At 35.2% G+C, this 17,489-nt stretch overlaps 4 protein-coding genes across 6 annotated transcripts in view; 2 read left to right on the top strand and 2 right to left on the bottom strand.

Moving 5' to 3' along the window:
* Nucleotides 1–5,088: 5,088 nt before the first annotated feature.
* Nucleotides 5,089–7,199, bottom strand: LOC142983452 (uncharacterized). Its single transcript, XM_076130330.1, has one exon. It carries the CDS (start codon nt 6,988–6,990, stop codon nt 6,142–6,144), a length of 849 nt encoding a protein of 282 aa, XP_075986445.1. The 5' UTR covers nt 6,991–7,199; the 3' UTR covers nt 5,089–6,141.
* A 280-nt stretch (nt 7,200–7,479) lies between these two features.
* On the top strand, nt 7,480–9,050 carry LOC142983451 (uncharacterized). The gene has a single exon (XM_076130329.1). The coding sequence runs from the start codon at nt 7,576–7,578 to the stop codon at nt 8,995–8,997; it is 1,422 nt and encodes a 473-aa protein (XP_075986444.1). The 5' UTR covers nt 7,480–7,575; the 3' UTR covers nt 8,998–9,050.
* A 279-nt stretch (nt 9,051–9,329) lies between these two features.
* mRpS18C (mitochondrial ribosomal protein S18C) lies at nt 9,330–10,054 on the bottom strand. The gene is made up of 2 exons (XM_076130470.1): nt 9,924–10,054; nt 9,330–9,767 (listed from the first exon to the last, which is right to left on the bottom strand). The coding sequence occupies exons 1-2, from the start codon at nt 9,958–9,960 to the stop codon at nt 9,394–9,396; spliced, it is 411 nt and encodes a 136-aa protein (XP_075986585.1). The 5' UTR covers nt 9,961–10,054; the 3' UTR covers nt 9,330–9,393.
* Nucleotides 10,055–11,982: 1,928 nt separating this feature from the next.
* The window catches only part of snu (ABC-type transporter snustorr), a 118,125-nt gene continuing 112,618 nt past the window's right edge, over nt 11,983–17,489 (top strand). For all 3 annotated transcript variants that reach the window (XM_076130391.1, XM_076130390.1, XM_076130389.1), the window contains exon 1: nt 11,983–12,204. The gene's annotated coding sequence lies outside the window, so the exon portion shown is untranslated. The remainder of the gene's footprint in view (nt 12,205–17,489) is intronic.

Here is a 17,489-nt window from a genome sequence, read left to right as displayed (position 1 = left end):
TATTGAGGGCTAGGTTGGAGTTGAAGAACTAGGTTACATGGCCGTAATTAAAACTAACAATTTTCGCTGAATTAAAGATGAGTTCCTTTTTTAAACTATGGCCGATTTCTACATTTCGCCTTAAGCACTATCTTTTGTTTCTATCGCATGAGTTTGAAAAAATCAACACCACACTCAAAAAGGTATCTTCTGACCAAATATCTATTAAAAATACAAGTGCCTACTGCGAATATCTAATATCAGGCCTCATACGTACCCAAGCGAGTATAGCTCAAGACGGCAAAGCTTGAAGAATACCACTTGCTTAACCTGTAACGATAGAGTATAATAGAGTACCTACCTGCCCCACCTTGTTATCTAATACCTACGCACACGACTAATTGCGCTATTTTCCTATGGGGAAAATAACATTAATAGCAACAACTTCCATCAATTCAAACAAACCGCTTCACAAGTAATACAATCAACTAATTAAATAAGAATTCATTGCTTTCTGTCAGGTTATTGCCATTATACACTTTGATTGCATTACGCAATCAATATGGAGTGCCTACTTGCAATCAGCTGATCGTTTATGAGCTATTTTCCTGTTACAACCAATATTACTTTCAACCTTATTGCTTTATATTTTCGGTCCAAAATACAGTGTATTTATGTATGTAACTAGATATTTAGTAAACCTAGAAAGTGCACGCGTAGGGTTTTACGTTTGTAGGAAGAACTACTAAGAAAACTGTTTGTAGGAAGGTGTCGTTTTAATACTAACTTTACTTTGATAGTGATAAAATTGAACCAAAGCAAAGAAAGTATTATTTTCAAAATGAAGAAAAAGAAGACGAAGACGTTCTTAATGTAGCCTTTAATGCACAAACAAGAGAGACTACTGTTTTGACTTTCATTTAGGTACATACCTACATACATAAAATCACGCCTTCTTGCTATAGGCCCCTAGGAAATATTCTCTGGTCTCTGCTTATCCTTATAACAGGCAAAGACCAGAGAATATTAATTTGCTTTCATATAATAGGAGGCAAACCTATTCTATATATTATACCTACCAAACTCCGAGATCCTACTTGTCTGTTTTCTCTTTAAATACCCTAATTTCACTTTTACTTATCGGGGAATCGAACCTGGGTCCTCGTGATTGGTGGTGAGTGCAGTGGCATTATAATGTGTGCCGCGGTAGTTAATTTAAATTTAAAACTTGATTAATGTCTGATATTACACAACTGTAAGTAGGTAATGCTGTTGCCATCTCAGAAACAGGTTTGTCAAAATGAATAAATTATTACAGACCACTTCGGTTGTTTGATAGCCTTTGCTCAAAAAAGTATTTTTAATTCTTAGATAACATTCATTAACTTATAGATAATGTTTTGAAATGTAGCTGTGTCATCCTGTGTCATCCACAGAGACACTGTTTTGTGTTATGAGGAAATACATACATAGAATCTACGTAGTAACTATTTATCAATCGGTTAACATGGTCACCTCGTCGCCATAACCTTTCACCTGTGGTGCTTCCGAATTCCACCAAGACAAATATTTGCGCGATGAGCACGAGCATCTGGTCTGAGGCTGGATGTATCTAATATATATCGATATAAGTATGTATTTAGGAGTACGTTTATTAGTTGACTGGTTACCACAGTACAGCTCATAGCTCTCCTTTGGTTGGTATTGGATGACCGAGTGTGAGTTGAATATATTTTGTTTTTAAAGTGGTTAACGGCAACGCCACTGGCTGCATTTGTGCCAAAGAGTGTGTTCGATTTCCACCAAAGAAATATTTCGTTGTTTCATTCAGGTCTAGTTGTTAAAGACAAGCGGCTCATTAATCATTATAATAAATCGTATGAAAACATTGCAGCACTGTTACGTCAATAGTAATGCGTGTTTATCAGATATACCTAAGGTAATATTATTTTGTTATCGGGCGAATTTCTTTTTTAGTTTCTTTTGAAGGGCAAACTCTACCTCAAGGGATGCAAAGGAGTAGGGGCAGAATTAGGTATTTGATTAAAAGGCAGAGTAATAGAATACAAGTTCATCTATAATTCCTATTTAAACAGGCTAATCTCTGTCTCCAATAAAGAACAGTTTCTTATTATTGGACCTCATCTGTTGTCTTTGCTTCACTTCGGAGTAATTAGTGATTGTACCTACACTCATTTTATTTTGTACAATCATTAACTTAGCAATTTTAGGCGCAGCCATCATTTATTTTTCAATCTCTCCCGGTACGCATTTGTGTTTATTTTGTATAGATAGATAGATAGATACCTACCGTACAAAATATGTTTACTACTACTGCTTCTGCAACGACCTTGCTGCTGATATGCTGATGTAATTCATGTACCTGCCTATGTAAAGAGTCGGATTTATGGCGTTACCTATCGCAATATTGTCGTTATCGCAAAATCTGTGTAGGTACAACAATGTCCACACGTCAATGCCCTCTATCGATGCTTGCGTGCAAAGGCTGTATGTGAATGACAAGGCAAATAACTTATCTGTGATGCGCAAGGAGTAAGCGAGCATTTTTTATCCAAGTTATCGATCGAACAAACAAGTAAACAGAATGAGCCATTGTTTGTATTGACGCAAGTACTTACCTACTTATTTAATAATGGGCACTGGATGAACGGGTACTGCATTTATACAGTCTATCTATCGTATGGTTAGTGGTCAACCTAGTGTCAAAGTTGTTCAAGCCGCCCAAAACGCCTTCGACATGGCTTAAAGACTGTTGTCATAATCAACAACAACCGGGACCGACTTTTTACGTGCTCTCCGAAGCACGGAGACGCTCAGTTCAAATACCACTATGCGGTCACCCATCTATAGAATGACTGCGCCAACGGTTGCTTAACCCACAGATCGTTTACCGGCGAGCACAACTGGCTATGATATTTCATAAAATGTACACCTGTTGTTAAAAAAACTAGGTCTAAACTTTAAATCTTCAATGCGTAAGTATTTGAATTGAGATTTATATTCCTAGGAGTCTAGAAGTTTCAGAGGATGTTTCAATAAATCTAGTCAGTCCCGTGATCCCGTATGACTAAGCCATCACGTGAGAGCATTCGGCCAGACAAATGGCGCGCCAAAAGTAATTACTCTATCCTCTGCTTGTTAATAAGTCGGTGCTGCTAAGTAACTAATGATCGCGGTAAATTCTAGAGCTATTTAAGTGCAATTACTAAATTGTTCATCTGATTATAAGTTACTAACGTTCATTAGTAAAGTAATTAAGACAAAAATTTAATGACAAAAACATGGCGGCCATGTTTTTTTTAGGTAAGTAAGGCAAAGGAAACAATACGACTAATGCAGGTACCTAGCTGATAAAAACTCAAAGGTAGTATTTTAAAAAGACCCATCAATGTAGTAGGTACAATCGCAGGTTGCAATGCACTTAAGAGCCTCTTTATATTCCGTGGAGTGCGCATTCTGGCAAAACTTGTTTCATAACGGTGTCAATGTAACTTGGTAGGGTTCCAACTTCCAAGTGAATCGTGCATTTCCGAAGACAAATGGCTGACATGACACTTAACGTAGTTTGGTGTATGCCGTCATTATGTTATTAGATCTGCACTAATCCAGGCATACCTACTCAGTTTTAGTCTAGTTTCTTTTATGATTCACAGGCTCATCATACTTGCACATTGTGTATGAAGCAGAAGAAATGCCTACCTACATAGTTATGAAAAGAACTAAGTAGATGTTTTTCCTCAAACGTCTCGCATCAACATGGGAACAAATAGTGAAAATAAAAGTTTTAATTGCATTCTTGTAACTTTGACAGTTGCCAACTTTGGAATCACACGACGATCTCAAAAAAAAATTGAGTTATTGAAACCTGAATAGAATTCGAAAATACTAATTAAATATTGGCCTCAAAATAACGACGGTTGCAATTTGCAATACGGGTTTTCGAGCCACAAAGCTTGCATTTTCAAACATTTGTCTTGCTTGTGTTAAATTTGTTTAAATATTTAACATTTGTGTACATAAACTAAACATCTAGGTACGTACATACATACCTACCTAATATATGGTATATTTAAAGCTTTGCGTGACCTTACAGTACTTACTTATCTAACTTCCTTTTCTAAAAATATGCCTTTTGGCCGCATTCCAAGTTAGGAAGAAATGTGAGCAGTTTATTATGGTGTAATGTGACGAAAGCGGGGCACGTAAATACTTATTGTGTTGACATAGCTCTACTATTAACTTGGAAAGGCTAAGCCAAGTGCCAATACATCATGTAATTATTTTATTATGGTCGATTGCTTACTTTACTTAAATATTGAGATGAATTGTGATTTTAGGGTAATTTGCTCAGCTTAGCCTTTGCAATTAGACAAAATTAAAGTCCCGAAATTCCCGTGCTGTCGTAGATTGGGAGTAGCAATTGTCTTACGGAATTTGCATATACATACATAAAATCGCACCTTATTCCCATAGGGGTAGGCAGGGACCAGAGAACGCCACTAGATACGATTGAACATTACAAACTCCTTTGCTTCGTTCGCATGCACTTCCTACGGAATTTGTGTAACAAAAAATAATATGTTGTATCGGGCCTGCCTGACTGTACTGAATATTGTACCTATTATACAAAAAAGATAACATTAATTTCGAGAGAGTTCGGCAGGTCTCCTCAAGTCAATTATTTTTTTTGTCGGTTCTACGCAGGTATAAGCAAAAACAACGACTTCTTTCAATGGCTAGTTTGCTGTATTGAGTCGTAGTGTAAGTAAACAGTTCTTATGTTTAATGAGACGTTTGCACGGAAACGACAATGAAAATTAACACGTGTTTTACATAACATAACCACGTTTATTTCCTGTAAATACCACGAAATACTGTTGGACGAGCGTGGTGATTATTTTTTGCAGGAGTGTGAATAATGGCAAACATTGTTGTGCTAGGGCAGAAATTTTCGTAAACGCGAAAGCACAGATAATTAACTGAAAAATGAGTAAGGAATTTAACATTAAAAAGGACAATGTTGGCGTTTAATAAATCGGAGTTTCGTGAGGTTTTAAGCGGAAAATGACATTGAATTGAAATAAAATATTATGTACTTAAATGATTATTTATTTAACAACTTTAATACAATAAGATGCGTCCACATGAAAATGAACAATAAATACAACATGCGATGCGCAATAATTTAAAAATGAAGTTTCCATCGTACACAAAATACTTCCTACAATAATACTTGAATAATTTCACAATTTATTATAATTATCAGTTTATTGAAAATGTCCATTTTGTACTAGAGATTTTACATGTCAAGTTTATAACCTTTTGACCGCCATCATTACGTTATAGGGGAATTTCCATCGTCATTTATAAAATAATATTCAAAACTCGTCATTAGGTGAAACTGTTGATAATTCTCTTTCGTTTCGCCATTTTATATTTCACGAAAATGGCAGTCGAAAGATTAAAAAATTGCATTTGTTTCATAATCTATTGCATTATTATCTATTTTGGCCTACGCAAGTCGAAACAATTGACACAAAAAACAGATAATAACACTTAACAATCATTGCAGTTTAAACATTTATTTACTAGCAAAAACGTCAGATAGTGATCTTTTGACAAAAACATGCATAGTCATCGTCATAAATCTTGAAACAATTTACACCTCGCAAGAATTGAAGAGATTTTATAGTTTCATTCAAAAAGGTTTATTTCAGGACCTGCCTCATATTCTCAAAAGAGTAAATTGAAAGAAAAGTATTCCAAAATGCTAAAAGGTCTTACTAAATAAATTAACCACAACTGTTTGGCTGTACAACAAGTTTCATAAACATTTTATAAAATAAACTTCACGTTAGGATGTCAAGCAGTTCCCGCTGCTTAGAAAAAAATTGCATTATCTTTTTAAATATGGCTGCCTGGTATATAATGCAACTACTGTAGATTATCTGATTTTAATGTTGTAATATTTACAGCCCTTACAGTTATATGGGTGTTTTACTTATACTACTTACTGTTTTAGACATGTGGTAACAATTCTAAGGTAGCTTAATTGAGGTCATTTCTGATTGAACCTTTTTAAGTACATACTACATGGTGATAAGAGCTATTCAAGCAATTATCGTCAGTGAGGTGCCTTGTTTAGTTATGTGCAGTTTGCTTCTCCAAACCTGCAGGGTCCATGATCGGTGGCTGCTTCTTCACCAATCCTGATAGAAGAGTTTTGATCTGGGCAATAGCACGGCCAGGGTTCAAGCCTTTCGGGCATGTTCTTGTGCAGTTCATGATGGTATGGCAACGGTACACAGAGTATGTGTCCTTCAACTTCGAAAGACGCTTGGCTGTAGCATCGTCACGAGAGTCAATGATCCATCTGTAGGCCTGCATGAGGACAGCTGGGCCGAGGTACTTGTCACCGTTCCACCAGTAGGACGGACAGCTGGTGGAGCAGCAAGCACACAGTACACACTCGTATAGTCCGTCGAGCTTAGCGCGGTCCTCGACGTCCTGGAGAAGTGGGCTCTCCTTACCTTTAGCAGCTTCGTTCTCGCGCTGCAGCCACGGCTCTATCGACTGGTACTGACGGTAGAAGTTTGTCAGATCAGGAACCAAATCCTTCACTACGTACATATGAGGTAGCGGGTAAATCTTGGACGGCTTCGAGACATTGGTGTCGATGTGACTGATGCACGCAAGAGTGTTAACACCGTCGATGTTCATGGCGCAAGAGCCACAGACGCCCTCGCGGCACGAGCGTCTGAATGTAAGCGTCGGGTCCATTTCGTTTTTGATTTTGAGCAGGGCGTCGAGAACCATCGGCGCGCAGTCGTCCAGGTCCACTTCATAGTTCTGCGTGTAGGGCTTCTTGTCGGGCTCGTCAGGGTTCCAGCGGTAGACCGCGAAGGTCTTCACTCTCTTGCCCAGGGCCGGTGACGTCGCGAAAGTGCGTAGCTGGCCGAAAGTGCCAGTTGTCAATCTCAGCAGCGGCATTATGTAATGTTTTTATTCACTGAAACTGAAACAATTTCACGTGCTATCGGTCGTCACCACTAAGATAATACTTTTTAACGCGTAGATATTAGTCGTTTTCGAGTCGCTTTATAAATAAAATTCAATCGTATCGTTATCACCACGGCACACGGAATATTTTTGAAAGACGGACGAGCGAATGATTGGAAAGTAAAGCACTCATGAACTTGAAGCGAAGTGAATGAGAATGCCATAGCTTTAAATTCGGTCAAGGCGAGAACTAATTATTATCTGTATGAATATTTATTTTTGCTTCGTTACTTGATTTCTGAATTTTTTCATAGTTCTATACTTATAAACTATTTTCTTGATTATATTTTTTTTCTGTCGTCAGTAAATAAAAAAATATTGTGATCATTGCGATCAATACTATTTCAAAATATTGTGCAACATTTTAACGCGACCTATTGAACGAATGATGTAAGTTATTTAGTTTCATTCAATCTTGCAATGGCGGGAATGGAAATAATTTGACAGCTCAACAAATTATTTCCAAACAAACAAAATTAAATGAATTAATAATAATTACAACCATCATTTACGAAAATGAAGAATGTTTTTTCGTTAAAATCTTCTAATACTAACTCGCCTAAGACTCCAGGTGGTATCAGTAAATCTTTATTGACGCCGTGCAGAAGAGTTGGCCTGTCTCGAAATTGGAGAAAGAGCGGACCCTCACCTTTTATATCTCCGCTTTCTGGTAATACTGAGGTGAAAGAAGAGAAAATCGAGACCAGGAAAAGAAAACAGCGTGTACCGGACGAGAATATAGAAGAATCCCCTACTACTTCGTTTGTTGACAAACAAGATGAAGGTGATGAAGGAAACACTGAAGTAAGTGACAATGTTGATAAAACGCCTCCTAGAAGTGTTGAACTGCCTCGTAGAAAGAGATCAAAGACTTTAGTGTCGGCCATTAATAAAGTTCAGGAGGATGTACCAGAGACTATAGAAAAAGAACAAACTTCAGCAATACCAGTTGTTGTTGATGTATGTGATACGGAAAATGTGGAGGTAGTATCAACACCTGTAAGAACAAAGTCTAAAAAGAGTAAAAAGCGCAATTCTCCTATAAAATCTAGCCACAAAGAGGTTAAATGTGATGTAGATGAGGCTTTTGTAAACAGCAGTATTACTCCTAGCGTAAACAAGAAAAAAGAAGAAGAAGCTATCTACACAATTAAAGAAAAAAGTCCTAATGACTTGAAGAAGGAATGTATAGTGGTTATACAAAGAAAAATATTTAAGAATGTTGAAAATAACACTACTAATGAAATAACTCAAACTAAAGAAGAAAAGAAGCCTCCGGAAACTGACTCTGATTCCGATGAAACTCCATTAATTAATCTACACAAGCAGAACTCTGTTAAGTCAAGTACCAAAGCCATTATAGCAGACGATGATGATGATTTTATTGAAAACAAATCTAAAATCAAACCTATCAAAAAAGATACCAAATCACCGAAAACTAAATCTAAAAACTCAAAATTATCTAAAACTAAAGTAGAAAAAATTGTAACAGAATCAAAACCTTCATCTCAAGACTGCTTTGATGATGACGATGATGACTTCGACAATAAGAAAACTATTTTAATTAGAAAAACTTATGAAAAAGTTGCAAAGCCTATGAAAGCTAAATCCACAGGTTCTATAACTCAAAAAGATATTGATGCTCTTAAGGAAAGGATAGAGGCTAAGAAGAAACTCCTTTTAGCTCAGTCTTTAACTCCAGATACAGAAGAGCTTAGGACCCTTATAAAAAAATGGCAGAAAGGCTGCCAAGAAGCCCTAATGGAATTATTAGACCTAATGAAGACTAAATTTCCAGATAAAGAGAGAATGGATTACTCGGAAATGTTGAAAACTTTGAAAATTCCACCGTCTTTAGTTGGGTATGACTCGGAGAATGATTGTTTTAATAGTCCAGATGATGCCAGCATTATTCTAGGGCAGTTCAAAGATATATAGTTAATTCATTATTTAATTTTAAGGAATTTATTTAATAAAAGTTGATGATGTTCTTAATTTGTCTTATTTAGCTCTCAAATAGTGCTATAGGATTTATATAGGTTTAAATCAAGAAAATTTCAGGAATGATTGATTTGTACAATTAAATTGTTTTATGAAAGAAATAAAGAACAGCAATATATGCTCTCCATTACATGGGACTAACATTGTAAGTGCTAAAATGTGGATTTATTATAAACCTTTACATATAATAGATGTGATATTATGCGTATAACACAAGTCCTTTACCAAAATATCTGTTAATAATGGGTAAGTAAAATAAAAAACAAAAGTTAACACAATATCATTTATTACCTAACCAAAAAACATTTGTACTACAGACACTACCATTAAAATTTAAAACCTATGAGACCTAATAGGGTTTTCTGGGTCGAACAACTTAGGATCCTTCAGGAAAGTCTTGTCTTTATAATAATAAGGCATGTAAGCACAGTTCTGGGCTTTTTTAATCTCACTTTCGACTAATTCTTGCTTTTGTTTGCATAAACCGGTTATATGTCTGCCGTAAATACGACCGGTGTAAGGACTTTGAAATTGTGACAGTAATCTGTAGTTTTTATAATCCGGCGTAATGTTAAGCTTGCATAATATGCATTGACGCGTCTCCTTTTTATAAGGGTTCTCCATTTCTACAGGAGCGTCATCAGTTTCAGCTATCTTTTGGTCAGTGGATGTGTATCTTATTGCCGTTGCTCGGTATGATGTTGGCACTGAAATAAGAAATAATATCATGTTATGTAGACTTTAAGTCAGTATTACTTAAATACTAGGGGTAAGGGCTAGGAAAATGGATAAGTAAAGAGTTTACAGGTCCTGATTTATCGAATTCAAAAGTACACCTAACGCAATTACCAAAAATTACGTACAAACGAATCGTGTTATCAATGTTTTCAATAGAGCCATGGTTATATATTTGTTGGAAACTTATTTTTATGAATAAAAATTGAGTTATTCCATAACATAACCTATATTCAAGAAGTGACAGATGACACTTGCTGCGTTTAGTTAATACGCACGTGATCGGATTGACTTATTATATTTAAGATGGATAACGAAACGTTATTATTTTCTAGATGTTTATCAAGATTAAAACATTATGTTTCGCTTTTTATTTTTAGGACTATTACCAAGGCACGACTTCAATTAATTTCTATTTAAATATTACATTTAGAACTTAGCTAATCTAGGCTGCGTCAAGACGCAGGCAGGTACTCCTAGGTGATATCAGATGCTTTCCACAAGAGTTGTTTGACTACATTACTCAATTAATGCATTTCTGTAGTAAATAGATCATGGTCGCTACTATAACTATTTCTGATTCTATTTGATAAGCAATGTAATAGTTTCAAACACAGCAATGAATTTAATGTGCATTAATAGCCACAGTTCCTGGGTAATTAATGTTAGCAAACAGCGTAGATGTAGTACCAGATACAAAGTTATAAAAACTCATTAGAAAAGGTTGAGCACGCAAAATTACTACAACGTTTATTTATGATAATTCCGAAATACATCTGCTTCACTTTTTTCAAGTTAATAAAGTGGTTACCTATTTATTTTGATTTAATTTTGCCTTCTATAAAAATGTACTTAATACTCTTTAGTTTAAATCTGTTCAGCACATAGGTACCTGCTACCTATTACACGACGTACACGGCTATATACCTTTAAAATCTCTTTGTTTTACAGATAGTATTAAACAATATTCAGTTTAATATATAGCTTTCCTTTATAAATAACTGTCAATTTTTATTACGACCCGACTGCGCCTGAAACATAATTCTTACTATTTAATATTAAGCGCACAATTTGTAGACGTGAAGGCAATAACTTTGAGAAAGTAAAGCATTGTTTTGTCTTTCAATAGGTATCTGTTGTCACCTTGTACGAAATGCACGTGAAAGGAATCCTTTATTTTAATGTGTAAGTAGGTATTATATAAAATTTTAGGCTAGACTGTGACGCCTAATTGTTAAACTACTTTTAAAAATGTTTGAGTTTCTAAAACAGTTACAAGTAACTGCTAGCTAGCTTAATCCGATTATGCTTTTTTACGTGCTTGTCATTAGCTGTGCTACTAAGGAATTAAAGTTTGGTTTAACCACCTTGTGGGCTTAACCATCTACAGGACAAAAAATACTGGGTTTACTATTTAATTACACTTCATTTAAGAATTTTCTAGGGCGACCTATCTAGGTTGTCTACCTACCTCATGAAAAATAATGATTGTAAAAACTCGTGACTTTTATTTCTAGCTACTCAGGTTATCCTAGCTCCTTATTGTGACTTTACTCAGTGAAAACAACAGTGATTTGGAAGCCCACGCTAATTTCATTAACACGTGCGTAAGCAGGTCGTTGCGGACAAAACTCTTCAAGTTTTATAAACTGGTAGTTAAATAGACTTATATTGGACCAACAGAATTAATATTCATCAATCGACCATGAGAATAATCATGTTTATTATGTACATCGGAAAAATAAAGATGTTAAAAATACTGGTTTCTCAACTCATCTGGTTTAGATGCGTAACTTATACGAAGTGGTTTTTAAAGTACCAAAATTATGATAGAGTTGCGTAGAAAATGTTTGTGGCCTAGACGCGCTATAAAATTATGATTGTTATTAAACATTATGACGTTAATTCAATTATTACGCTACAACCATTCACATAAGCGTGATAATAAGAGTTTAATTCGAGGATAAGCCATAGGTAGATGTCTTCTATTTGCTTGCGTATAATTGCGAAAACGTACAAGACAACTATTGCGACAACCCACACCTCTAATGTGGTTTGTTAACGCTATTACGCAGCCATTTTCAAACGACATCCAAAATGCGGAAATGCATTTCCATCAATAACTTTTCCCTACGATCGGTTAGTACGAGTTTCTCGGTTTGATGTGTAAACAAGAAATCGTCTTACGGTTACCACAACCGGCGAAGCCACTGTCCGTGTCGTACGTGGCCGACCGTAGTACCTGCTTGCGTAGCAACATTTTTGTTTGTTTTGTTTTTTTTAGTTGTAGCAATAATTGGAAAAGAAAGTGTTAGTGCACGTGCGGATTCGCGCCAAAATTCAGTGACAGTGACCTTAATTTTTTGTGTTGTCTGTGGCAATTTTTTTCGACTTCCGTACGGATTTTTGGTAAGTTACATTTTTTATTCTTACAATGTTATAACAAGAAGGATTTATTATCGAAATATGTGCATTACAGGTGTTGACTGATATAACATGATGCAAGTACCTATCCGTAAGCAATAAATCTATTTATATAATATCTAGTAGTGTGTTACGTTATGAAATGGAGGAAATCTTAGTACTCAGATACTTGTTCAACACTTTCTTTTGAATCGGCAAAAGTAAAAGTTTAAACAGTGTATTGTCGAAATGTCATCATTTTACGTTGTTAGTGTTAACGTACTCGGACTAAGGAATCAAGGTTGTGAGAGAAAGTGGCCCAGCTGTGCGCGGGCTAGTGTGCGATGGACTCTTGTAAGTTCTTTAGTGTGCACGTTTGTTCCGGATATCGACGCTACGTACTCATTGGGCAATGTTATATCCGAAATTCTTTGAGCAATTAACAATACTTTCGGTTTTATCATGTACTGACATTACGTGCGTAGTAGCCGTTGTTCGAAATTCGAAAATTGAGAGTTTCTGAACGAATTCTGGGTCGCTATTAGTATTCTCGGTGAGAAAAGTGAAGAGAAATTTAGAAAAAAGTGTTTGAGTATCCTAGTTTTGTTTATGGTGTTTTATTTTCTTTTACTGTTACTGAGTGAATACAGGCATCATTATGACATGCAGAGTGCATTTGTATTGCACGTTGTCAGTTGTTTTACAGTTAGAGTACGGCCTGAGCTCTAATTAACTGTTAATTACGGATTTAACATCTAATTATAAATAATAAAGCGAATGGTACTTACGCTGGAACTTTGTTAAATTTCAATAAACTTCGCGCATTAAATTGCAATTTATTACCTAGGTACTTGTCAGTCATAAGTTTGCTTTCTTGAGCATAAACTTGCGCTATTAATTATACCTATGTCTTTGAATAACAGATATTAATTTAGACAGAAATAATTGAATAATTTACTTAATCTCCTTAATCTCTCTATTCGCCAATTATTTAGGAAATCAATAAATATCTGACTACCTATCTTCCTATTTACGCGCCAATACTGATATTCAAATTAAATTCTAAGAAGATTCCTCAAAAAAAAAAACTAAAGACATCAGCCACAGATATTAAAACAAGTCAATTAATATTTTTTTAATAAAACATGGAGTTATAAATAGTTCGGACGCGTCAAAGGCAGGTGCGTAGTACGCTACCTGCACAAACATGACAAGATTATGAATGAACAAAAATGCTTTAAACATGACTCTATACATAATTTATTCTAAGAGCCTTATAAAAGGTTTTTTTTTCTCGATAAGGACCGATTTTCCATAGTCAGGTAATTTTATTCGATGAATATATTATAACGTTTAACAGATATAAGATGGAGAATTTGATAAACACATCACATACATAAGGACTAGTTCCTCGAAAAATAGTTTTTGCTGATGGAAATATCGGTCCTTAATTAATAGATTTTTCAAACAAGTTTCTTTGCAATGTTAGACTCAAAATTACTAGAACATAATAAAAGTAGAACCGAAAAAACCCAAATTTTCACAATAATTGTTACAAATTATAATTTCGGAAATCGAATCCACAACTAGAGTACCCGTAGAGTCATTTCCACGTGTATAACTTCCTTAATCGTTACGCCATTGGTATCATCTCGATAAATATAATAAAAATGCGTAAATTTTCAACGCATATTTAATGTATGCTACATATTAACACTGCTGCTTAGCTATGCTAATCTTTGCTTGAAGAGTCATAAGCATATAGCGGTTTTCCTTATGCGTAATCTTATACTTAATATAAAAATTATCATTTTGGTAACATTACTTCCTATTTTTTCTACTTCCATAACATTATATATAAAACTAGCGGACCCGACAGACGTTGTCCTGTCTACACGTCTTTAATTTGTAAAAATTAATTAAAAAAACATTGTCCAGCGGACAAAATTGTGAATCTAAACTATTCTCAGATCCCCTTGAACACACACAAAAAATTTCATCAAAATCGGTCCAGTCGTTTAAGAGAAGTTCAGTGACACACTTACAGAAGAATTATATATATAAAGATGTGTGTGAGAAATGACACTATTTCAGTCTTATATTAACTTTTTTGTTTCTTTCTAGTATTCGATCTTTAAGATATGCAATCCAATGTCACTCAAATATTAAAAAGATTGGTAACAATCTAGCGCAAACGTAGTTTAACTTAGCACAGAAAATTTATACTCCGGAAAATCTTCTTGAGTGAACAAAGGCTTGAACAAAGTCTAGTTTTATACTAAAACTAGCTGACCCGCGCAACTTCGTTTGCGTGTATCCCGCTACTTCGACAAATACAGTCAACGCACCAACACTGTACTATACACTGTACTGTACCGTGCCGCAATACTAATATCGTGATATCTCCTAAACTATATGTCTAAATAACACACTGTAAACTGCAAAAATAATCTAAATTAAATGCTCGTGATGATGAACTTACTTATTTTGATAAGGATATATGTATTATTGGTTATATCACCAGTTAAACATCACCCAACGAATTAAATGTTTTTTTAATACAGAAAAGTAGTTTTTGTGACTTAAATAAAAAAGCTGGATATATGTCATCGCGGACTTTTTTGTAGAACTAATAAAGACCAATGTTTTTGCTATACATTGTTCTTACTTGTATCCAACGGTATAAGCGGCGCACGCACAAATGCAATCTTCAATTATATTTTTTTCTGACTTCTTGGACATAAATCGCTATAACTCAGCTAATATAGTTTCAATGTATTTCAATTATATATAAAAACCTGTCGGAGAAAATACTCTTTCTATTAGTGAAAACCGCATCAAAATCCGTTGCGTAGTTTTAAAGTTTTATGCATACGAAGGGACTACAGACAAAATGGGCGACTTTGTTTTATACTATGTAGTGACACGTATTGGATAAAAATCTCAGAAAATTATCATATTTGCTCTAGACAGCTTCTCTTAAATTTTTTCTTTCTTTTTTAAAAAGACAACTCCCGTACAAAGAATAGATCTTGTTTTAAACTTTAACAGCCACACGAACAACGGACACAAAGTACAACCAGACCCGAAATTTAAAATAGTGTGAGAATTGAACCCACGACGTCCCAGCTCAATAGTAGCGGTATGACGACCTAAACCACTGCGCCACGGAGGCTATCAAACACTCTTTAAATCAAAATATCTATGACACTGCGTCATAGCTAGTGACACCTATACCTAGATCTCAATAACGGTAAATAACAGGCCTACAAAAAAATAACGCGCAAAAAAAAGTAAAGCGAACCATCGAGTTTCCCGCGCAACCTGTAGTAATTAAACTAGCTAGTCTATGAAGCAGTTATTATTTAGTGTTTTATACTTTAATACTGCTACAAATCTAAAATAATGACCAATTATAATAATCTATTGGTACTCACTATAGTCTGACAAGTTAGTAGTGAGACTTGTATGCAAGATTTCTCGGCTGGCGGAGGATTACAAAATTCCAGGATTATCAATGAGTATCGTGTTATAACCCAGGTAACTGGGTTGTGGAGGTCCAAAAAGCAGTTGCGCCGTGTCAAATACTGGTACTCAGCTGCAAATCCAGTATCCGGTGAGACTGGAAGCCGATTCCAACACAGTTGGAAGAGAGGCTAAGCTGATTTGATAAATCATGCAACCAAGGCTCTTCACAAAGACCTAAGTTGTCGGACAACATACTACATTAACATTTTGCAATTTTTTGTGCTGATGTTGGCAATAATACTATTAGGAGGTGTATGTACCTACTACCAATAACTTGTGTGAAATTTCTTCTACTATTTTTAATTAGCTGCGGCCCGCGAATTCGTCGGCATGAAACGATTTCTCAGGGTAAAAAGTATCCTATATGTTAATCTAGGTCATAAGTTAGTCATGACTTTCGTTGAGACATCATAAAAACTGTCACTTTTTTTTCTTCTATAATGTTACAACCAATGTGCTCACTTGTCACATTGTAAAACTTTTGGCGATTGAAAAGAGTGGCCGTGAGTTTCTCGCTAGCTCTTCTCATAAGGCTTTACCCCTTTTCCGAGCTAGTGGTAGATTCAGTAATTGTAACGACTATCATAAGTGTCCATATTTGACCTAAATTAATAAATGATTTGATTTTGGTTTTGATTTTGAGATCTATACTGTAGTTATTTCGTGAAAGAGTAACAAACATCTAAGTATACTTACTTACAAACTTTTGCATTTATAATATCAGTAGGATACAGCAATTAAGTAGTTTAATTTTAATTTCGTTAATCGTTTAATAATCGTGGATGCTACACAAATAGGAACTGATTATAATAATGATTATTAAAATAAATTATAAAGCATGGAAGCCAAGTATTGACTGAACAGGATTCTTTAAAGATGAGTCATATTCATAGGCCCGGCTCGCATTTACGTAAAACGAAAGTTAATATCTATAGGTCAGTCAAACAGCTTGTTACGTATTTTTAGTATCTAAATACTTAAGGCTGACAAGACTAATAGGACGTTAAGGAACAAAGAAAAGAGACGATTTTTTACCGTCTATTCTATTCTATCGTATGGTTAGTGGTCAACCTAGTGTCAAAGTTGTTCAAGCCGCATGAAAAGCCTTTGATATAGCTCAACGACTGTTATCTTAATTGACAAAAACCGGGACCGACTTTTTACGTGCCCTTCGAAGCCCGGAGACGCTCAGATCAAATACCACTATGCATATTTTCAAGGAACTTAAATCTAACATATAGCTTTCATAGTCAAACGCGTAGCGTAGGTTGGTAGTTTGCCACTTTTAGCCCCCCAGCCACCAGTTTAGCTTGTTTATAATATAATTTTCCATAACTGCTCTTCAACCTTTACATGTATTAGAAGGACGTTAGACCCGGAACACGCAAACCAAGGTGTCCATTACTGTTTACCTATGGAAACCTTAGTTTACGAGCAGAGCATACAAGAGCATGTATTATAAATTAGCATGTTTGTGACATTGTGACGAATGGAGGTCAAAACGTTAAGATAAAGATATAAAACTCCTTTGTGATCTTAGCCCTCACACGTAGTCAAAATGTAGCAACCCTGAGTTTATTAAGTTTTGTGAGTGTTAAAGACGGAGAAAAAGCATGCTTAAAGCAATGTTTAATCTGAAATAATCTGATCGCATAAAATATGTGTTTTTCTACAGTCAGTAAACTAGAGACTGACGTTTTAAACAATCTTCATATAGTAAAATTAAACCTTAGAACACGGGATTAGGCCTGAGAACCCCATCA

Source organism: Anticarsia gemmatalis, chromosome 24 (assembly GCF_050436995.1).
Source record: "Anticarsia gemmatalis isolate Benzon Research Colony breed Stoneville strain chromosome 24, ilAntGemm2 primary, whole genome shotgun sequence".
NCBI classification, from domain to species: Eukaryota; Metazoa; Arthropoda; class Insecta; order Lepidoptera; family Erebidae; genus Anticarsia; species Anticarsia gemmatalis.
This window is presented reverse-complemented; position numbering and strand designations above follow the sequence as displayed.